General features: G+C 41.4%; 1 protein-coding gene across 1 annotated transcript in view; it reads left to right on the forward strand.

The window, feature by feature from the left end:
- The first annotated feature begins 15,617 nt into the window (after positions 1-15,617).
- DMTF1 (cyclin D binding myb like transcription factor 1) overlaps positions 15,618-24,289 on the forward strand; it is a 28,873-nt gene continuing 20,201 nt past the window's right edge. The window contains exons 1-4 of the mRNA XM_030959849.1: positions 15,618-15,751; positions 22,349-22,465; positions 22,957-23,076; positions 24,000-24,094. Of these exons, the coding sequence (XP_030815709.1) occupies positions 22,357-22,465; positions 22,957-23,076; positions 24,000-24,094 (324 nt within the window). The 5' untranslated portion in view covers positions 15,618-15,751; positions 22,349-22,356. The remainder of the gene's footprint in view (positions 15,752-22,348; positions 22,466-22,956; positions 23,077-23,999; positions 24,095-24,289) is intronic.

A 24,289-nucleotide genomic window follows, 5' to 3' on the forward strand; every position in this document is an offset into this window, starting at 1 on the left:
GTTGGGGGATGTACCTCTGATTCCAAACTACCATGAAACCATCTATTTCCAAGGCAGAGGAATCTCTGGCTGACCCAAAGTTTAATTAAATTATTAGACCCAAAGTTTATTTAAATTATTAGAGAAAGTGTAAAAAAAAACTCACAGGAGAAACTAAGAATCATGCCATGGAGCCAAGGGGGTTTTCTGGAGGTATTCTGAGGTCTGGGTCACTGTCCTGGGCCAGAATCCAATCCTGAATCCTCCATCAGGTATGAATCCTCCATTTACCATGTTTGTCCTACCTCTGCTACAGGGACATTTTACTTTTGAAACTCAGAGACAAAGACAGATGGAGGTAAAAAAAGCTCTTCTTTAGCTCCCCATTCTCTAATGAGGATTGTGGTTCACAAATTGTGATGGGGAGATGATGGAAGAGTCCTACAACCTCTGCACAGTAACCATTCAGCACTGAAAATTATCTCACACTGCAATTGGCTAAGTGGCCAAGCTAGAAGGAAAAATTAGAGAAAGGATTTTAAACTCAAAGAATAAATGAATATAACTGTTTGCTAGCTATGTAGTTCTAGGATATTATATCAATATTAATCAAACTTCATGTCATTTTTAGTCATTAAAGAATGTTTTTCTTCTCTCAAAAACAAAAAGCCTGCCAGGTTGACAATGATGAGATAAAGGGAAAGAGGTGCTAAAACACTCAGTTTTAAAATGCACAGTGCTTGGACTCTCACTTAAAACCAGTCTTGTCCATTTGAGTGGAACTAAATCATGTTATAACCATGTTATGAACCCATGAAAACCTGTATAGGAGCCCAAAGTGGGATATGTCAGCCATAGAAACAGAAATGGACAGATGATGCTCCAGAAGTTAATGAATGTTAAAAGAACAGCTCAGACATCTCCTTCTTAGAGAAAGGGGAAAAAATAATACTTTGGGTTAGGGTTGTCTAGATGAAAAGAGATCTTAAAATGTCTTTTTTTTTAAATCAAATCCAAATATTATTAACAATAAGGGTTTAATCAAAACCTTTTTTCACTGAAAGGCCCCAGTTTTGGAAAAAGGGTGAACTAAAAATTGAGCAGTTCTTACTTTCAACCAGGACAAGGCAATACTTCATGCAAGGTTAGGCAGCAACACAGAGGCAGAGTGAGGAGATAACTCAGGTTTGCCTGCTCTGTGTGCAGCTTCCCCACTATATCACACTTCTTTCCATTTCCTATTTGCAGAAGCAGAGCAAAACAAATTTGCACAGAGCTGTCCAAATGAAAAAGCTATGATTACCTGCAATGAACAAATAGAAAACACAGTCATTTTTATAGAAAGCTGTCTGACTCTCATATATGCTGCTGAACTGTTGGTGAATTGGTTTTTTTCTGAGCTTTTTCTTTCTGATATATTTGACTCCCCTGCCTCTTATTGGCAAAGCACATAATAGATATTATTGTTAATTTACTGGGAAGATAGTTCTCTGCAATTTTTTTGTGACTAACAGTGCAATGAACTTACACAGAAATAATCTCTGGGAAAATACATCACATTTTTGTCACTTTATTGAGATATTCACCTCTCTCTGGGCTCTTCATGTGCATAATGGAGCTATCACACACTGCAAGGTTAAAAAATAGCTGCACAGAAAAAATGAACTTGACTGGCAGACTCTGTGAAGGTCACAGAGCAAGAGGGACTTCACACAAATTCACATGGCACTCAGAAAATATCTTATTCTACTGAATTCTGACAGGCACCATACCCAAATCCCTTCATCTGAATGCTATGAAAACTGGATGTAAACATAATCTCTACAAGTGACCTTTGCTGCCTCTCTGCCTTGGCTTCAGACATAAGCAGCTCCACATTTAGAAAATATTCAGAGATGAATTCACATTGGAAATCTGCACCTGAAACCTGCTTTTTAATGCTGGAGCCTGACTTGCTGCTGCCAATGATCAGAGTGAAGGCAACTCCATCAGCCTGAAAGAGCAGGGTGTAAAAGGTTAGAGCATCTCTACTGTCAATTAGAAGAGCTTCTATGGTCAAACCATCATTAAAAGGGGAAAGACAGGGGAAAAAAACCAGAAATCTGTGCAGCATCCTGCACCAGACCTAATAGATGGACTGGCCTGATTCTCAGCTGCTGCTGCAGGCAGATTCAGACACTTGACTGTCAGCTCTGGGATTAAAAGCATTGTACTGATAAGCAAAAAAGAAAACAAAAACAGACAAAAAGCCAAAAACCAAAGCCAAAACAACAAATTCAATCAAGGATTTCAGCCACATCACTGCACATATACATACATATATCTCAACAGTATTTGTTCTTTCATCAAATTGATAACTTCAATATTCACTGTAATTGCAGTGTACTTGGGTTTTTTCCATTTTTTTGATCCTTTCCCATTTACTCCTCACAACTGCCTGTGGTGTCTAATACATACTACAGAGATACATCAATTATTAAAGATGTCAATTATTGTCTTTTCAAGAGGGCTGAGGTGTTTATGCACATTTTTTCATATATGTAACCAAAACTATTTTTTTTCCCAAAAGAATTTTGTATCGCTAGGATTTCTAATCATTGGACTGTTTGCCAGAGCTGGAAATTATTCTGATATTACATATGGCATTTAATTCTATTTGATACTGCTGACAGTATTTCTCAGCAGGAATTTGCAAAAAGTCCAAAAGGGATTTGCTGTTCTTATGCAAGGACCTCAAATTCTTCCTTTCAGGACAGGGAATGAAATCTTGAAATCAGAGGACAGAGTTGAACTCCTGAAAGGGGATATGGTCAATCAAAAATAAAATCGAAAAATCCAGAAAACTTGAAATGCAGTAACTACAACCAATCGTACTGAAATGAAATTGGGTGTAGGGAAATAGACCAAAACTTGCCAAAATTATTCCCGTGGAAATCCCTAAAATCAGGGAAGAAAGATAAACAAAGAGACAGATGAGAAACAGAAGAATAGAAATTTCATTAAAAAAAGAAAAAAAAACAACCAGGTAGGACATGAAAACAAGAAAAGCCAATGGGATGACATGAAGTGCAGAAATACAGACCAAAGCTTGCCCAGTTGATCCTCATTGAAATCACAAGATTGAATCTTGAAATCAGAGGACGGAGTTGAACAAACCCTCCCGAAATGAGTTATGGTCAATCAAAAATGAAATTGAAAAATCCAGAAATTTTTTTTCCCCTTTCAGGAAATTCTTCCTTTCCCTTCAGACTCTTTAACTTGTATCACTCCCTGCATTTCAGCCATTCTGGTTTGGCCCTAAATACCCAAACAGAAATTTAAGGATTTTTATTGCTTGAGATCCCATCATATATTCCTGATCTAAATGCATAGAACTACTCATGATTGAAATTAGGGATATACTGAGGTATTTACACAGTGAGAATGCTGAGGACTGACTTCTTAAATTTCTCCTGCTTGTATGTATGTTGACATTGTCTTAAAGGGAAGAACATGTAAGAAGCAGATCTCAAGAATATCATCTCAACATCGATGTCTTTAGATGTTGGATTTTCTTTCCAAAATAGCTGATTGATGATAGAGTAATTTAATTGGGATATTGATCATTTGAGGTGGGGAAAAAAAAGGGATTTTGTAATTTCTTGTTCTTTTTGTCAGTCCCATAAGCAGAGATGCCTTTTTTTTCCCCTTGAACACAGAGTTTTCTGATCACCAGTGACATATCAGCTGCAGAGATGAAGATGATTTCCTAGACAATTAACTCAGAATCACCTATTGGAGACAGTCCAGGTATGCTTTGACTGTTCCTTACACTGATGGGTGAAGCTGGCTCCTTTTCTGGCTGTAGCTTTGCCTTGTATCAACATTTGAAAAAGTTGTGTTTCTGAGTTACAGAAACATTTCAGATTAAGTGAGAGAGAGAGATGGAAATACAGATTCTCCATCCAGCTGAAATATCCCTCCCAAATTTTTTTGCCACCCAGTGACCTCCATCACCATCAGCATCTTCTTATCCTGCCTCCTGCTCCTTCTAGATACTGAGCTGCAGGGAGAGGTGCCCTGCCAACTACTACATGCCATAGCTAAAGATTTGCGCTGATTTAATTTGAGAACAAATTCATTTTAAAAAGATTGAACAGATGAAAACACAAATTACAACAGAAACCAGGATGCAGTTTGTAGTATAGCACTGAACTGCTACAATGCAGGAATGTGGCCATATGTTTGGGAGTGTAACATTTTGTACTTTATTTTAATTCTGGTTGGTTCAAGATGGTTAGGAAGCTTTTACAAATGAGTGGAGAGAATGAGTCTGACAGTTGAAACATACTGATCACTTCACTGGTGAGAGTGATTTTGCTAGTTAACTCCATCAGTTTAGACTGAAAATCTATTAGAGAAGAGTGGACAGATTCTGACAAGAGTCATCCAGGTGGGATAAATCCAGATTTACAGCCATATGAATGAGGAGGATATGACCCATCTGGCATGAATAAAAAATACATAACCACAAGATCTTCCAGACACTTTCGAATGCCTAGGAGGATCACTCCTTTTGTCTCATAAGAGTCCTGTACAGAGAAACCTGCACTCTCAAAATTATCATAATGAAGAAACTCACAAATCATTTGCAAGCTCGAAGCAAAGTTTTCTGCTTGGACACGATCCAATCCCCAGTGCAACAGCACTCTGACATTTACTCAGGGATTAGCACATCCTCCAGCATCACATCCCAAACACCACAGCCCTGCAACTCCTGGCCCCACACACAGGGCTGCTGTTTGATATCAATGAGATTTGCACAAATGCTGCAGCTGTGCTGGGTGAGCTGACATTTGTGTAATAGCTGTCAGAGGAGAAAGCTGCCCTGTAACTCAGACCTGGGGGAAGAGGGAATCTCAGCCAATCCTGATAACAAGTCTAGAATTTCTTAGTTCAATCCCTTTTTGAGCTGGTTATGGATTGAATCCTGCAGCTCCTAGCTGGGGATCAATTTGTCATGCTCCCCTGTATTGCAGCCCCGGGAAGGCATTTCAGCTTCTGCCCAGCACTTGCTCCTGATCAGACCCCACTCAGAGGTGGATGGTGACTGCAAGGCTTTGAGAACTTTCCCAAGTTCCCAAATTGTTTAAAACAACCCCCCAAACCCTGCAGGGCCAGGGTGCTCCAAGGGAAGCACAGCCACACACTGGTTTACAGGTACTGACCAGTGGATGGAGGATAAGCTGTGATTAGGACCGTCCCTCGGGAGGATGTCACACACCTGAGTGGAACAGGAGGAGGGGGTGAAACTGAAGTATCCACCTGTGAACAGATCCCCAAAGTAGTTTCCATCTCACAGGGCTAGAATAGCCCAGAGGTTGCTACCAGCAACCAATCTGGATAAATCAGTGCTCTGGGAACAAAGGATTTGTCTTGCAGCCTGATGTTCACACAACCCTTCACCTGTGCTGGAGCACAACCAAAGGGCAGGACTGAGAGGTATTAAAGAGTTGAAAGGCTTTTTATTCCTGGAAGTTGAATTCACAGTCCAGTTTCTCATTTGATGAATTCATAGCTGTCAGCTACAGGCACTTCAGGGCAGATGTGCCGTGTAGGAGCACAATGTGCTGTACACAAAACTGTGATTCTGGAAGACATAAACACAAAGAATTAATTTCTCAATCCTTTGTTCAAAATGTGCCTGTCTGTAAATGCTGATTATAAACTAATTTTCCATGAGATCTGTGTTCTCATCCTTTCTCTCTACTATGTAAAAGAAAAGTATCCAAAATGCAACAAAGACAAAACTGGTCATCTGGTAAAGGTGAGATGTACACTGCATGATGATGGCATATGAGAAATCCTTCTTACATTGGGGTGCAAGCTAAAACCTGAGATTTTCAGTAAAATACAGGACAGACAGACAGCCTGTATCTGGGACAATGTTCCTACTCGTTCACTCCCTACAGATCACATCCTTAGCTGCTCTAATTCTGCAGTCTGACTGACTCCTGCAGTGGAATGAGTTTGCAGCAGGTAAATATTCATCTCTACAAAGGTAAGGGATGTTCAGACCACAGAGGAGCAAGTCTATCTACAGCCTGAAGAACTGGATTTATCCTTCTGACTTCTGCAAAGGGAAGAGGATATGAATGAGATAATGAGGAAAGGGAAAATATAGACACAAAGCATTGAATTGATTGTGAGAAAAAGACCTGAGGCATCACACAGTCCTCTCATCAAGGCAGGGACAGGTGCTGAAAGCAATTGGTTAAAATTCATTTTACCATTCATTCTGAGGCAGAGAGCAGAGCGCAGATTATGGGGCTGAACAGCTTCCAGCCACCAGAGAAGGATTTCAATCTGGTGGGTCTTGGTCAATGCTTTAAATGCCCTGGAACACACACCTTCAGCTGTGGGACCCTGCAGACTGTGCTACAGACACAAGAGAGGGGCTCTGGAAAGGCAAATGTGGAAGCCCAGTCTGCATTTTCACTCTGCGCTCAGGGCTCCCACTGGTGACTGAAGCTACTGATGGCAGCTTCACTGGTGGAACAAATTCAGGAATCATCCCCCTAGTGAGCAGCTTTAAATTAACCTGATTATTTCACGCCAGCTCTTTGACAAATGAGTCTGATTTATTTAGCTCATTTGAAACAAGTTCATTTTAATGAAGTTATTTATATAACTCTGTGATGCCATTAGCCAGATTACACGCTGTCCAAAGGGCATAATGCATGATCTCATTTCCAACTTAAACCTCTTCTACTTCTTTCACCCTCTAACTTAAGTAGCAGGAGGCCAGAAAATATGTTCTTCTGTTTCTCTCTAGATGGCAAAAAGTCATTTGACAGCTGCCAGGTATTATCAGCTCATTTAATCACTTCTTCTCCAGCCTAGGAAATCAGATTAGAATGCAAAACACATTCCTGCTAAATCACAGGGAAATACAGCCCTGTTTGAGGTCCAGATACATATCACTGTCACTTTTGGAAATGGATAATGTTATCCTGACCACTGCCCTTTAAACTCAAATTTTAATTGCTTCTGAAGATTATTCTCACCAGTTTTTGCGTGTATGTAATAGGAAAAAACAAACCTGTTGTGGCTCAGGTTTCAAGTTCTACCCTGCCATGCATTTTCCAAGAGGCAAACTTCTCACACTCTTCACATTCATAATTCTCTACATGAGTGCATGGGCACAAGGGCACAGAAATCCACTCTACAGAGCACCTGGAACGTTTGAGCCTTGCTGTGAACATGAGAGAGCCCAGGAAAAGGCACATGGGCACTTTAAATCACCACTGGAACTGAGCCCCAGCACTGGGTATCATTTTGCACTGAGACCCATTGATTTTTTGTGAGCTCAGGTGGAATTGCCATCAGCAAGATAAATGTATCTGAAGAACTTGGCCATGCAGAGTGGACTGATGTTATTGATGTTATTTATGAAGTGCTGAGTTTGGAAAACACTGCCTGAGGTTCAGATGTGCTCAAACATCAGGGACCTCCCCTTAGTCCTTCTGATGCAAATGCAAATATTTCTCAAGGCCTTGGAAGAGACAGAAAAGTGCTCTGGAGATTTCAGGAGGATAACCTTGTCTCCCTAAGTTTGCCTCTGTCTCTTCATGAATGTAAAGCATCCACAGAAAATTTTAGGCACATACATTCTAAGAGGACATATCCACCTGGGCATCACCTCAGAAATGGTCCCTGATGGACTGTTTTCTCATTAAAAGGGAAAAAAGGTGCTCACTTCTTTTCTCATGAGAGCTTCTGGCACAATTCCTTCCCCAGGAGCTGGCAGGCTTCTGTCCAGACTCCTCCTCCCTTGTGGAGCATGGTCCACGGGCATGTTCTCCTCAGCGCCCAGAGAGATGTCTTCCTGCAAACCCTTCTGCTCACATCCTGCAGTTCCTGTCTGTGACTTTTTAACAACTTTATGGGTTTGTGCTGGAAACTGGGTCACTGGAAAGATCCAGGGCAAAGCAGAAAAACAGCAAAAAAATACCTATTTTGGTAATTGGACATTTTTCTTAACCCAGATCATTTCAGTCATGTAGCATTCTGGCAGGGATGGTGGGGGGATCTGCTCCCTCTCTTCTTACACAGAGCCTGACATGAACCCAGGGTAGGAAGCCCGATGCTCAGATGGGAAGGATAAAACAGGGGTGTCCCACTCAGTTCCCTGGACTTTCAGATGACACTCTCTCTCACAGGAAAAACCCAAGGCAAGAGACAGAAATCCTTGTCTGGCTCCAGGTGTGCTAGCTGCAGCAATAAGATCTTTCTTTTTCTTGGTGCTTCTGGCCTTTAGCTCCAGCACTCCCAGCCATCCTCGGAGAACATGGGTGCTCCATGGACCTCTTGAGCAAAACAAGAAGAGTTTGTGCATCTCTTAGACAGCAGTTCCAGAAAGCAAATGAGATCTTTTTTCAGCAGCTTTTTAGACATTTAAATTTAGATATTAAATAGGCTGATCCCATCCTTCACTAATGCCTTCAAATATTCTTTTTTTTTTTCAATATAAAAGCATTTGGGTTGGTTCTGGGGTTTTTTGTTTCCCAGAAAGAAACCACGGAGAGAAATCTTCAATCACACTGTACATTGCAAGGAAAACAATCAGCAATGGATCACAGTATCAAGCATGTGATATAAAAAGAAACATTAAAAACTAGGGCAGAAGTGACTCTCTGAGGTTGTTTAGGTTGTGTCTCAGGTGTATCTATTGACAGAAACTTCAGACTGCTCTTAAAGGGAGACTGCAAGACCTGCATGGGTCTGAAAGGCTGGATTTGTAAATATAAGAGAACCTTAAATTGTGGGGAATACTGCCACAAATAGATTTTCTTCCAGTGGAAACATCTGGGTTTGGAGTTGGATTCTTCCTGCCAGCCCTGTGATAATCCAAAGAGGCAAAACCAAAACTGCCTGATCTGCTTAGATAGTTGAAGTTGGGAACAGAACAAGAGGAGAGAATTTCATTTCATAGTAAAACAAATTTAGGAACAAATTTAGGAACAAATTTAGGAACAAACTCGAATGAAAATATAAAGGAGATGCTGCTTGCTCACATCCTTTCGAATCCAAAAAATCTGATTCCCAGCTCCTGGGTAAATCACAGCACCACCTGCCAGCAGAGAGTAGAATTACATCATAAATGACACATTTTTCCCTAAGAAACACTTTGTCCCCTTCAAATGCACAGGAGGTTTGTCATTGCTTTCATGATAACCCAGCATTTAGCAAAAGCTGCCAAAAAAAGCTGAACCTACATAAAAGCTAAATAAACCTGCTGCTCCAAAACAGGACAAGTTTTTCCACTGTGGAATACATCACACTCCACCCACAGCTTGAATTTATCAGAATTCAAGATAATGACCATTCATTCCTGGGGGTTTATGGTTGACACAGGCCAAGGAAGCAGCTCTTGGCCCTCTGGTTGTCCCTCTCTCCTCTACACAGCTGCAGCCCCCCTGCCCACCCATGGCCCCTGCACACAATGCCATGCAGAAAGCACCTGCCCACTTTTACCTGTCCCTCCTACAGAAAAAACTACATTTGCCACCCTCTCCTCATGCCTCCCCCTGTGTAGCAGAAGGCTTTGCCTGGAAAAACAACTTGAACAATGCTCTATTTCCAAAGCTATCAGTGGTAAATGAAAAAGGGAAGCTCATGCTGCTTTGGGTGCTGATTAGTGCTGAAACCAGTGTGACACATCAATCTCAAAGTTAAACATCCTGATAGTGAGACAAAGATGTGGTAGACCTGGTAAAATACCTGGATAAAAGAATAAACAAATGCTACTACTGATCACTTACCTAGACATGCTGAGTGGACACAGCTGGCCTGGAGACATATGACTGAGAGTGCATCATTTTACACTATAAAAGCCCAGTTCCAAATTTTAACAGCAGGGTCTTATAACATACACCTTCTTGGGGTGTATGTGTGGAGATTCCTCACTGAGGATGCCCCTAAAGGTTATTCCTAGAGGCTGAGCAAAAGAAATCTACTCATGGTCATTGGTATGGGTGAGTAACATCAATCTCTACTTAATAATTGTTCTTGCTAGCTTGAATACAATTGCTTTAATACAATTGCTTTAATGCAATTGCTTCAATATCGCTTCATAGTGCACTGTATTAAAATGGTTATAGCTCCTGTACTCTCTACTAAATATTCTGATAAGATCTTTTTGTCTAATCATAATCATCCTAAATCATATATATTTATATAAATACATCTGGTTTGCCATCCTTAATCCTGTGGGACAAAGTTGTATAAAGGTTTGATTACTCCTAAATAAATTGTGGAAACCCAGGGCACCAGGAATATTTCTCTCTCTGCTCTGGGGTGCCCTGACCCCCAGGGCAGCACTGACTTTGATCCTCATTCATGGAGAAAGTTTCCCAGACTTCAAGATAGACTAGAACACACAAAAGTGTGCAATAGATTATAGAGAGTAGTGTAGGTGTATCACTTGGTGAGAAATGTAGGTTTTGGGATTTTTAGTATGTAGTGGATGGAAGCAAGATGGAGGGCACAGGGTGTCATCCTGGGTTTCTTCTTCATGCTTCTTCTTCCTTCTTCTCCATGGGTTTGGGTGGCATTTTGTAATTGGGCAGAAAAGTCCCTATTGCAGCTCTTTGGGATCAGTTATTGGGTTAAAAGGGGAAATAATCTAGGTGTCAGTTCTTAATTGGATAGTTTAGTCTTAAAAGACCTTGTAAGACAAGATTGTTGGGCATTTTGTGCCTTCTAATGAAAAGCTGCCAAACTCACAGTAGTGAGACTGTTTTACTGATAAGAAATAATAAACACCTGAGTCTGAACATGAACTGCCATCTCAAGTGCCTTCAATCCAGACACAGAGAAACCAACGACTGCCACCCCCACAATAAACCTTTACACATACAGACCTTAACTACTGACAAAGTCTGGGGCTCAGATTGGATCCAGCTGCACTCAGGCTCCTCTCTAAGAAAGACTTTAGAAAGCAAGGGGCATCCTCTCTGCACCTCATGACTCAAAGGGAGGGCTTCTCTCATAAACTTAGTCTGAAGCTCCCACCCTGCCCACCACACGCTGCCATCAGCGCCTCTGATTTGGGTAGTGCACAGTAAAGCCCTTCCCAGCTGGGATCCATCTGCTCCTCCCATCTGCTCTGTCCTTTTCTCTCCCTTCTTTTCTGCCAGAGATCCTTTGAAGTCTCATTCCTGCTCCTCTTCTGCTGTGCATACACCCTCCTTACAGAAACCAGTTCCTGTTTCTCTGATATCCACCCAAACACCAAATCCTTATGGATGATGTGAATTGCACAGCTGCCTTCCTGCTAAACTCAGCAGCAGGAAGAAAGGCTCATCCCAATGTCACTGGCAGCTCAGATCCATGCAGACCTTGTCCTCTGCTCACTCTCTGGAATTCTGATCCTCTTTCTTCCTCCCATTTAGCCGTATCAACAGAACCATTCCCAATTTTGGATTGGGTTCAGTGGGATTGCTACTGTCCCAAGGTATGGAGAGGGCTGGGCATGTCCAGATGGCAACCCAGGTTGTAGGTGTGCAGCCTGCAGTGACTGCCATTGAATTCAGGTGCCCCAGCAGAGTTTTCAGGAAAAAAGAATGCAATGCCCTCATTCCCAGCTCTGCAGACTGGGTATTGAGGGTCCTGGATGCATTGCCATTCTCTGACATTTTCCAGGACTCTGACAGAGGGTAAGTGACAGAGCAGGCACTCAAAACCAATACACAGAGACTTTCAAGGTGGTCAGTCCATTACACCTCACACAGGTGCAAGTCAGGAAATTACAAGATTGTCACCAAAGTCTCAGAATGAGTGAGTGCTCTTTATAAGATTCTTCCTAGGCCAGGCCACAGGCAATAATTTTTCTTACAGTGAAAAACCCACACAAACTGCCACCAATGCTCTGTTTCTCCTTCTCTGACATCTCTCTCTTTCACGGCAGCTCTTCAGAGCCTGAGCAATTCTCCATAGCCAGCCCCTACCAAACTGTGAGCATACAAATGAACAAGTGTTATATAAATACTAGATTGTTTGTTTATAGATAAATATTTTTCTGTCAGTGAGTAATGAATATATTTGCTGTACCCATATGTAGTTAGGTTCATATCTATACAGACAGAAATCTATAATCTATACAGATAGAAATAAGAAAAATCTCACAAACAGGAATCAAGGCCTTTTCTCACTTCTATGCTTTGCATTTCTTCCCTGAATCTTGCAGAATCAAACTTTATTTCTTCTATTATGAAGAAGGATCTGCACCAAGCTTTCTGCCACCACCCATGTAATCCGATTTGGGATTATTAAATTCACACTTTGCCTTCAGGATTTATGGTGAGTCATCAGCATGTCAATCCTCTTTCTCACATCTTTGCCTTATCAACAACACCCCAGTCTCACTTTCCCCCTAGTGCTTGATGAGGAGTGAGTTTGCTGTACCTACAGAGCAATGCTAATTGGGCTTTAATTGGAGCAGAGTTCCCTCTCTGGGATGCAACTGGTGGGTCTGGAGCACAGGGCAGTAGGGACACCTGGTGGCTACCAGGAACACAGGGCCTCTAGAGGAAAACTCAGTGTGAGTTAGCGAAAATCTAGCTTAATCTAAAGATTAAGGTCTTATCAAACTCTGTGTTTGAGTCTTTAATCAAGTTAAATAGGTATAGATGCATACAATTGTTCCATTAACATGAGAAAACTCAGGACTCATGAACCTCATTTTCACTGTGGAACAAGAATCTCTTACAAGAGTAAGAGTTCCTCCTGCTCCTGAAACACCAGAGAATTCCAGTCATCATTTTATCTACAAATACTGTGAATCTGATATAAAGTGAATGTTCCTGTGTGGTTATGGCACATATCTGTGAGAAAAATTAGATTCTTTCTACTGCATAAACAGAGAATGGGGGCCAAACAGATCATCATCCCAAACTCTGCACAAAATCTTGCAGATCTGTCACTAAAATGGTGGCAAAAAACTACCAGTGGCCCAGTCCTCAATGTGTTGTCACTTCACAGCTTATCATCTTTGTATCTTGCTATGATAAATCCCAGAAGAACACCACTGTGTAAAAGCAGGTACAGATTTTGCAGTTAAAATAATGTTTTCTACATGGTATATCCAGATAAGTAAGATAAAAATATAGTAAAGAGAAAGGCTTTATATCCAGCATGGGAAAGGCTCATAACTGAAGGGATGACATATGGGGGAACTAATTTATGGAAGGAATCCTCTTCATGTTTGCTGCTTACTGCACAAGGTCTTTTTAGAAATTTCCACATGGTGAAGGCTTATATGAAATTTCAGTATTATGTCCTGCAGTCTGAACACAGCCTCCTGATCAAGCATTTTGGTACAGCTCAAGGAAGTGGTATCCTGTTATTTCAAAGCAAGCCCATAGCTAAACCAAAGCAAACCAAACTAAAACAGCCAAACAAACAAACAAACAAACCCCAAAAAGCAAACAGAAACAAAAAACCACCACCACAACAACAGAACAGAGAGGTACTTCATGGAAGGCAAATGTAGTGTTCATGCATCATTTCCTGCAAAAAACTGGGGGAAAAAATCCAGAAGCTGCAAGAGATCGTGGCTGATGAGTCCAACAGCTGTAAGCAACCCTAGAATAGCAAACTGTGTCTCTGCTTTGGCCAATTAGGGCCTAAGGGTACCAGGCACTTAAATTTTTCTCTGGAAGTCAACTACTGGGTGTGGAACTTGAGATTCTTGAGTTTTGATGTCCAGAAATACCAAGTACACATCGACCAGAGTTAATGTGAGTGTGCTTTGAACAAAACAGGTGCTATAAATCCTGTTTTCAGCTCCTTGTACCAGTTACTTTCTCGTCCCAGCTACACATTCCATCTCCATATTTTATTACCATTTTTATGTGCAATGTCTCCTCCCCTAAGCTGCCCTGTCTTCCCATGAGGACACTTTTCAAAGCTCCCAAAGTTTGGGGAGGACACAGGTGGAGGTCACACATAAGGGAAGTGGCCAAAAAGGTAGAAGTGGTAGAAGTGTGACAAGGTTTTTAGACAAAAAATTGCAGGCAGGGGATGCCATGCACCCTCTTGCCCTTACATGCCCATTTTGCCTGTGAGGGACTCTGTTTGCCAAGGATCGTGGCACCCACGGGCACCCATTCCACAGGGCAGCAAGCAGCACAAGCTGGGCACCACTACATGCTTGTTTATTCTCAGCTTTATGGATAATTTCTGATTAATATGCCTTGGTTTTGTGAGGTTCTTGGGCAGGAGGGAAATGAAAAATGACTAGAGAGTCACAGAATGGTTGGGATTCAAAGGGACCTCTGGGACCTCCAGTTCCCCAGGAATCCAGGAGGGTTTGGAATGTCTCCAGAGAAGAAGATTCCTCTACTTCCCTGGGCAGCCTGTTCCAATGCTCTGACACACTCAATGTAAAGAAGTTGTTCCTCATGTTGAGGTGAAACTTTCCATGTTTTAGTTTATGGCCACTGCTCTTCATCCTGCCGCTGGGCACAACCAAAAAATGTCTGGCACCGTCCTCTTGGCACCCACCTTTGAAATATTTATACACATTGAGGTTCCCTTCCAGATTAAAAAGCCCACTTCACACAGCCTCTCCTCATATGAGAGACGCTCCAGAGCCCTCATCATATGTGTGGCCATTAATTAGATATTGATTTACATCCATTGATTAAACATTGGAATGGGTTGCCCGGGGAAGTGGTGGAGTCACTGTGAAAAATGCCTATTGTATGATTGGCTTTTTGCAAATATTGAAATGAATATTTAATGTGCTGTGTTAGAAAGTTATGCTGTATTAATTCTCTTAAGTAATGTGTTAAATATAGTTTTAGGTTATAACAAAATGTTAAAATAGAAACTATGCTATGTAAGATACTTTTTTTTAGAAAGGACTTGCAGCTAGATAGCAGCCACAGGATACCTCAGTCTTTCAGAGAAGAAGAATTTATTGCTCCATTATCAGAAGAAATTAACTTCTTCCCGCCTCGCTCAGATAGAACGACGCCGTCAGAATCCAGAGGAAGAAGCTGACACTGACCAGGCAGAATCCTGCGTTTGAATGGAATTTATGCATCATGTATGAGATGTATGAATATGCAACAGGTCATTGTTTTTAAGGGTAAATCCTCTGTTAACGGGTGTCCTTTTACGGGCTTGTGCTGCCCAGAATAAGGTGCCTGGACAGTCCGTAACTCTATGTTTCTATTGTCTCACATTGTCCTAATTCAAATTGTCCAAAATTTTATTACTCTAATTATATTGCTATTTTATAACCATTTTATTACTATTAAACTTTTAAAATCTCAAAAACAAGTGATTGGTGTTTTTCACAGTCACCATCGCTGGAGGTGTTTAAGGAAGGTCTGGATGCGGCACTGAGTGCCATGCACTGGTTGACAGGCTGGCATTCGGCTGTAGGTCGTGCTCGATGATCTCAGAGGCCATTCTCAACCCCATCCATTCCGTGCGGATGTTCAGGGGCTCGGTCCCGGGGCCCCTCAGCGAGGCGGGGAAGGCTCCGTGCGCTTTGCGGCGCCGCCGGCGCTCCGGGCCGGCTCCGTGCGCTTTGTGGCGCCGGGCGGGCGGGCGGAAGCGCCGGGCGGGCGGACGCGGGCCCTTCCGGCGGGCTCGCAGCGCCTCGCCCCGCCGCCGCCTCCGCCTCCCCCGCTCGCCGCCCGCCGCCGCCCGGCGCCTCCATCCTGGTACTTGGGAGTCTCCATCCTGGTTTCTCAAGTGCCCGGACCCAAAACAGGAAGTAAGTGCGCGGGGCCCTGCGGGATCGCAGGGCCGGGAGCTCCGGGCAGCGGCGGCGGCCGCGGGCGGAGGGGAGGGGACGGGGAGGGGAGCGGCCGTGTGCGGCCCCGCGGCTCAGCGCGCTCGGCTCGGGCTGCCGGCCGGGCGGGCAGGGCCGGGCGGGCAGCGGAGCCCGCGGCGGGGCCGTCCAGCGCCGCCGCCCGCCGAGGGCACGGGAAAATGGCGGCGGCCGCGCGGGGCCAAATGGCGGCGCTGGCGGCCGCGGGGCAGCGGGGCTGAGGCGGGCCCGGAGCCGCCGCCCCGGGGGCAGTGCCGGGGCAGGGGCAGGGCCGCTGCCTCCCGCCGGCTGCTCCCCTGGGAGAGCCCTGGGCCGACCCTGGGCCGCGGCTCCCGCCTTCCCGCGGAGCTGCCGGGCCGCGGGAGCGCTGCGCGCTGCGAAATTATGAAGCGGACGGACGGAGCGGCCCTGGAAATGACCAAACCCGGCTCCCTTGGGAGGGCAGGGCAAGGGGAGGCCACCAGAGCGTTTGTTTTGTTTATTATGTTTTATTATTTTTAAGTTATTGTTGTTTTTTGTGGTTTTAACTCTCTCACGCATACCTGGATGTCTCTAATAAGAGGCCCACCTGCACGATCGCGTTTGAATTTCTCCATTTCCTCTCGCTGGGTCTGCGCTTGGGGTACCCTGAGCTTGTGGGTTTTATCTGGTTTGTTTCATAAGCTCTTTTTTTTTTTTTTCCCAGCGAGAGTTGTGATTTGAGGTTGCTTAGGGCAAGTGGAGTCTGAAGTGTTCGGCTCTGCCAAGATCAGGGGTTTCATTTTAGGATGGTACCAGGATTTTGTGCACTAGAGCCATGCTCTGTTCTGCCAAAATAAAGGATTCCGGTTGAAAAAGCCTTTTTCCCCCCCCCTTCTTTTTTTTTTTTTTTTTTTTTTTTTTTTTTTTTTGAGGTCTGTTTATTCTTGGTTGTGCCCTTGGGCATGGTGAAGTGTGTTACACTTGTACCAGATACTTCTTCAGCTGGCTGGTAGTATTTGTATGTATTCATTCACAAAGAGTTGCACTGTTCAGCCCCACCTGACCATCGTTACTTGAAGTAATCTAGAAAATGCTTTTTGTTTGCCAGCACTGCTCTGGCTACAGATGTAGGTTGGCCTCTTGACAGCATAGTTAGAATTCCTTTGCAAAACCAGGAGATGTGGGTTTTGCATTGAAATGGACACATCTCATTCTGGTTTTCATTTACATCATTTCACGTGATTATAATAATAAACAATTTCATGATGTTTTATGACTTACTGAAAAGATTGAGCATTAATTATAACTCCTTAAGGAGAATGCCCAGAAATACTGATTTTTCTCTTAACCACACAAAATTATAAAAAGTGTCCATACAAGAGACAAAGATCTCTCTGCTGTGTTTTGCATGTTCTCCTTTTTTTGAGCATCATTTCTGTGCTTATCTGTCCATCAGAAAGCAAGAAACACTTCTATTTTCTTATCAGTCTTATAGTTAGGATAATTTTTCTTATTTTTCTTGCATGCTGAAATTCTACCCATTGCTTATAAAGGTGAAGAAGTTACTGAAATGCTTAGCATGGAACTGGATTTACATGAGGGAAAAAGAATTTTAGTATATACACTTAGGAAGATTTCTATCCATAGCCATAACCTTGTACCCAAGAGCCAATTCCTGTAAAAGAAAACTTGAAACTTCTGTGTTTATTTCTTGTGAAAGAGCTAGGACATAGGTTTTATTTTGTTTTGTGTCAGTTTTTTTCCCCTGTGTGACACTTAAAGCATGCTCAGTGCTTTTTATTAAACTTTCAATGGACAGGCTAAAACTCGTGGAGTTCTGCCAAATTTGGATCAATGCAAATGAGAACACTTTGTCCCATTGTGTCTCCCGTAGTTTCTGTTTCAATGATGGCCTACTTCTCTAAATACCACTGATGAGTAGGATGCAACTGTATCAACAGGACTGTAATCTCATGCTGATACAGATTAATAAATCCTTGTATGCCCCAGACTCAACTCCCTGGTTCCTTTTTGTATCCATTGTTGGCTGCTGTTAGAGAAAATTTCTGCCTGGTGGAGTTTTGAATTTGAGCAGAACCCATTTGGTCTGCTATAAAGTTGGGGGGGGTTTGTTGAGTATTAGCAAACAACATTGGCACTGGTTGAATAATGAAAGCTCCTGATAATGTACTGGAAGTACTGGCTTGGTGTGGAATACACTAAACATTCAGGCATCCTAAAATATGAGGTCCTGTAATGACTTTGTTTCCTTAGTGTTACTCTTGAACAAATCCGAACGTGTTCCATGGGATTGTTCCAGTTAAATGCCACAGTAACTGGAAACCTCCCTTAATAATCTTCAGGTTTTGCTTTTTACAGGATTTAGTGAAACATACTTATTGCCCAATTCAGAGAATGCAGCCTTTAATTCAACTTACTATAGAAATTTTAAGATTTACAACAGTCCACTAAAGATTAGACATAACATTCAGTTAATAACTAGGGGCAATGACAGAATTCTATCTGCAAGAGTAAAAATACTATTTCTTAGAAGTGCCTAATTTTCAGCCCACAGAATAATTGAGCCCATCTGTCTGATGAGGGTTATTTAGAATTAAAGGAATTTTGTATTAGGATATTACTTTTTTTTTTTTTCAGTTTGGTATAAAATCAGCTTTGTTGGGTTTTTTTCTGCTATAATTCTGCTGCATGCTTCCCAAGTAAATAAGAACAGCTCTGTTATGTGGCTTTAGTGGAAATCTTGTATTGGAAATCTGTATTAAATGTGTCTTGTAGATGAAGTATTTTCCCACTTCTTTGGCTGCATGTTGAAACCTGTTTGAAATGGTAATGCTGCTCTAAAAAGTGTTGAATTTGGTAAACACACAGAATTCCAATAAGGCAAAAAATGCTTATTGAAGTGACATTGATTTCTAAGGTGCTATTTCGTTATGGATTATGGCACCCACACTTTTGGTGCATGTCTATCCAACACTGTTCTCTTCCCCAAAAGCTAACACCCTCCTTCAGAAAATGAAATATTAGTGATGGATTGGCACCTCTGTAAAGAATGTGTGTGTGAATCAAGGATTAAAGAAGAACCTTGGGTTGTTAATTTAAAATTCAAGGAGGCCTTTTGATTAAAATAAAATTTGTTTGCATTTTCAAAAGCACACCTAGTGAACTTGTGAAAAGAAGGTGATATTTTGGGGGCGATGAGACTACTCAGGTCCTAATTCTCACTAATTAATAAACCATGACTGTTACTTACTTTGCATTTGGCTTTTGCAAGAGCAGATGTGTGGCTGTGCAGGTGTATGTAATGAGCTGAATTCATGTGGCACATCCCAAAGCCTCTGCTATGGTCTGGCGTTGCTCACCATGGCTCCAGCCTCTGTGCTGGGATGGATTGAGGGTGTCCTGCAGGCAGCATCAGGAGAAGGCATCCAAGGGTGTTGGCTCAGGCAGCAGGACTGGGCTTTGGCCACTGAGCTCCCTGTGGATCTGTCATATCTGATGCATGTTCACAGTACCTGGTAGCTGCATCATTGTTTAAGCGTGAAACAATGAGGTTTGTAAGATGTGGGGATTGTTTCCTATTCAGTCAAAAGAACCACCACAGTTATTCCTGATTTTGGTCACTCATTCATGTATTAATGGGTTGGTGCACCTGTCCTGGGGTAAATGCAGCTTGGAAGAACCTGGTTGGTTGGTTTTTCTTTCAGTTTTCTTCTATTTGTATGATCTAGTGAATAAAAAATAGTGTCCAAAATATGCATTTGACTTTGGCTTCATTCCTCATGTTCTTTCTACTCAGTGTTCAATTGTGCTCCAAGGCCATATGCATTAAAGTTGATGGGAATCAAGATTGTGGCTCTTTTTAAGTTTTTATCAAGGCTTGATCAAGGTTATTACCTTTACTCAGAAAACTTAGGATACACTAAATCATGAGTATCTTACACAGAGCATCATTTTTTTTGGAGGGCCTGCACTTGCAAGTGGCATAAACCGTTTTTGGGAAATCGAGGAGTTATGAACTCATCCTCCATCCAGGAATTCCATTGAGGAATGTTTCTTGGGAAGTCACAGGTCCTTGAACAAGGTGCAGTGCCTGGTGTTGGGTTGGGGTACTCTGCAATTTTGGGGAGCTGGAGCTGAGAGCTGCAGATGTGTGACTCCATCAGAGGAATCAGTGGTGCTCTCAGATGTGCTTCCTCAGAGCTAAATCCTGTTACAGCTTTGCATGGAAGTGCCAGGGTAGCAGCTACTGAGCCTGGATGTAGCTTCCTCCCCATCCCTGGGATGCCATGTTTGGATGGATGGATCCCTTTTATGCTGTGTCCTGTTCCCTCTTAACTTGCAAACCAGCAAGGCAGGCAATGTAAAGGGATTGCCTTGTATTTTTTATTTGGTATCCAAATCCTCTAAATATACAGATTGATTTTCATCAAGTCCTGAGTAACTGCTGAAAGAATGACACAGCTTTGCTGTGCCTGTACTCAATTTTCATCAGTCTTCAAATAAAAAAGGAGGAATGGTCTGCTCTGTCTTCTGCTGTGGATGATGCTGTAATTTCCACTGCTTGCAGAACAGCTGTAGGTGAAGTAAATGACTGTTGTAATGTGTCTTATAAATCTCATGTCTTTCAGGCCGCTAAAATGGTGAAAAATGGATGCTTTCAACTGATTGTAGAAAAATAAATGTTGTGATAACTAGTTGACATAAATTAAGGAAGAATCCTCCACCTCATTTCCAGTAAATTTAGGGATTTTTACTACAGCAGTCCCTGTAGTAAAACATACTTACAAAGTACATATGAACATGAAGAAGAGAATCTGTTTATTTTGGCCCAGTTTGTTCACTCTCCAAAAGCTAAATTAATAACTTAAAACTGGGTTGCAAAAGTTACAGTCTGCTAATTTAGCTGTAACACTTTGGATGTCTTCCTTCATGTTTTAGCATTAAGGATGCCTCATTGGGTTCCTAAAATCAGTATTACAACCATGCAGCAAACAGCAGCTTCTAGGGAAGGATAGAGCACAGGCTGTAAAACTCAGCAGCAGATGAATCCCAAGGAAGTTACTCCCTCCTACACTTGCATGTGGCAAGGAACTGTTGATGGTAGATGTGAAAGTAAGTTTGAGAACCCTCTGATTTAAAATGTCAGTGGGATCTGAATTTTTTTCCATGTTCAGAAAGGTAATATCACTTCATTTGAGGAATCAGTCACTGTGTGTGCTTAAAGATGTGCCAAACCTTCAACGAGCTCGAGAGGTGAGAAGTTTTTTAGAAGGACTGGCAGTAGTTTTATCTTTCTAGGATAACACTTCTCCTGGGGATCTTCAATACTGAAGAACATGTTTTCTGATTAAAAATTAAATAATCTCCTGCTGATGCAGTAATGTTAACATTATACAGAGAATTGGTTGTAAATTCCAGGTTGTAAATTCCACTTACGTGTGGGTATATAGCTATCCCTGCCTAGTACATGGAAAATTTGTAGTGTGTTTGTGATTTCTTTTTTCTAAAGCTATAGCCGGATATTTTTAAACAACATTTTGGCTTCAACGTAAAAGTTAAAAGTAATTTTTTGTGTTTGTTGACATATGAGTAAACACAGAAAAGGACTGAGCAGTTAAAGGAGAAATAGATTATATTTTCTTTTTACAAAGCTCTGCCAAAGTCAACAAAAGCAGGCTTAAAACTGATGACATCTTTGTAAAGCTTCTGGATATTTTAGATGTGATTTCATTTAGCTTCTGCAGCAGCAAAAGTTGCATCTCTTTGTATTTGGATAAAACTTTTATTGTGGAGTTTTTGTTTTATTTCAGATTAATTACTGCTGATGGTTTACATAGAATTTCTTAGAAACTTTGTGTTTTATTGCAGTACTTTTATAGTGGAATTGAAATTATCAGAGACACTTAATATTGCCCTAATTCTGTGACTTCAATGTATATGGCTTATCCTGGATTATTATTCTCTCAGTTGCTTTTTGTACTGGTGAATGCTTGCAAACAGTTTTTCTGTAACTCTTGTTTAAATGCTGAAGAAAAAATGCAAGTTTCACATTTAGTTATATGCATGAAAGGAGAATAAAATTTTGCAAGTTGGCAGTCTATAAATAGGATAGCTGTGACTAATAGGACACTAGAAAAATATTTGTCAGTCCTGACTAGCTTTCAGTTCTATAATAGCAGAAATATTAAATTAATAGTGGAACAAATACTGGACAAAAATCTTCAGATGTGAAGAATTTATAAATGCTGAAAAAGTAATAGCCTAGGTTTGTGTTTGAAAAAAAAAGAAATCAGTAGATTGCAAATCCTCCTAATAAGGAGTTTAGGTACTATTTTTAACTGGGAAAGTTACTTTAAAGCTATCTGGTGTTACCCTGTGCAATATATGTGTGCAGGAAAGTAAAGGTAGGTGAATGTCTGAAATTGTGGCTTTGTCATATGAAAGAGCAGGCTCATTCCCTGTGGGATTTTGTGCTTATTCTGTGGGGTATGGAAGCAGCACTGTGGTCCAGGTGGAGTCCAGCTGCAGAAGGGTAAAATCTGTGTGTTGCTCTTTCAGGTCTGAGTATGAGCACAGTTGAAGAAGAGTCTGACACAGTGACAGTAGAAACCGTGAACTCTGTGACTTTGACTCAGGATACTGAAGGGAACCTAATTCTCCATTGCCCTCAAAATGGTATAGAATTATTTTATATAGTATTTTGTTTTCTTCTTTGTTTTGATTGATCTGACCACCATACATCCCTGCCCGCAAATTCTGTGAGCTACTCAGGTGCAGCTTACTGTACAAGAGTTGTTCTGCTTTGGTTTAAAGAATGAATTGTTGAATTAGGTGTAAATCCCAATGTCTGTGTGTGCCCAACAAAGATACAGCTGCTGGTTTATTTCAGTTGAAACAGATTCTTAGAACCAAGCACGTACCCAAATTTCTGTGGACTGATTTGTGTTTGACAGACTGTAGGTGGAATTTTCAAAGAAAATGCAGGTTGAAGAAAGCATGGGGGCTGTTGTTGCCCATAACTTGGACCAGGTTCCTGGGCAGCAGCAAAGCACTGAACCAACTTGTCACCTTTGCTTCTACTATTTGCTTTGGCCATCTTTTTAGGAAAACTCTGTCCAAGGCTCCTTAGCTTACAGGAAGTAACCTGGGTGTGTTTTTGTTGTTAGAAGCTGATGAAGTAGACTCTGAAGACAGCTCTGAACCTCCACACAAGAGGCTTTGCTTATCAGAGGATGATCAAAGCCTTGATGATTCTACTCCATGCATTTCTGTTGTTGCAGTTCCAAGTAAGTTCTTTTATGTACTCCTGTTGCAAATATATCTATTGGTAAAGATTAAAAGTGGACTCTTGAATCACAGTAGAATATTTTGCATGGGGTGTTTTTCTTCCAAATTTTATTAATATATTTGGGTATCATAATATTTTTCAGCCTTGAATAGTTCTGCAACAATTAGTTCTGGCAAAATAAGCTTGTATTAAAGTAGTTTAGAGACCTACAGGCACAAGTGCATTGAATAAAATGAAGGATAAGTAACTTAGCAACTGGATGCTCTCCTGCAAAGGATTTAGGTTTTTTTAATGATCAGACACTACAGTTACTCTTTCAGTGTTTTGTAATATTGAGGTGTGTGTAAAAGCGATTGATGTAAAAAATATAGGATGAGTACTGAATTAGTCTTCTAGAAATTGATTGAATATTAGAAAGTTTAATGTAATGTCCCAAAGGGAGGCAAAACCAGATCTAGTTAGAATACCAATTTGCAGTACCTGGAGTACCTTTTTATTTGGTGGAACTAGGTAGAAATTCCTTAGAAATAAAGGCATTATCATGTTGAAGTTGGAGGAGGACTGGGGAAAATGCATGCAGCCAAAAGATTTGAATGTTGTCCCTTAACTGGAAAATACTGGAGGAAGGGCTGGAAAAGAAATATTAATACAGTTTCAAATTTTTGCATCAAACACATTTTGTGTTTCACATTAGGTCATAGTTGTAGTCAAGCATGAAACTGAAGGTTTCTAAATCCATATGTAAATTTTATGAAGAGAAGCAGTTGATAATCATTTTAGTGAATTTACTGTGTCAACAAATAAATACCAAATAAGGCTCTTCAAAATTTTCACTTCAAAGGTAACAATTTATAATATTTGCAGGATGTGTAAAAAAATGCTTCAGCAGTTAAGTATGCAACTAACTCACCTGTTCTGAAGTTTCAGAAAATGACCAGAGCTTTGAGGTGACCATGACTGCTACCGCTGAGGTAGCTGAAGATGAGATTAATGAAGGAACTGTTACCCAGATTCAGGTACAGTAAAACTTCAAAATTTACCTATTTGATGTATGCTTTTATTTAAATTGAAATGAAAAAGGAAACAAGTATCAGAAATGCTTACTAAATGAATAAGACTCTTTGAAATGAGTGTATGTGAGCATGGATCTTGTTTGTAAAATGCTAGTCTGTAAAAGGACAGTTGAATAATTTTATGTATGAGAGAGGTTA

Source organism: Camarhynchus parvulus, chromosome 1A (assembly GCF_901933205.1).
Source record: "Camarhynchus parvulus chromosome 1A, STF_HiC, whole genome shotgun sequence".
In the NCBI taxonomy this organism is placed as follows: domain Eukaryota; kingdom Metazoa; phylum Chordata; class Aves; order Passeriformes; family Thraupidae; genus Camarhynchus; species Camarhynchus parvulus.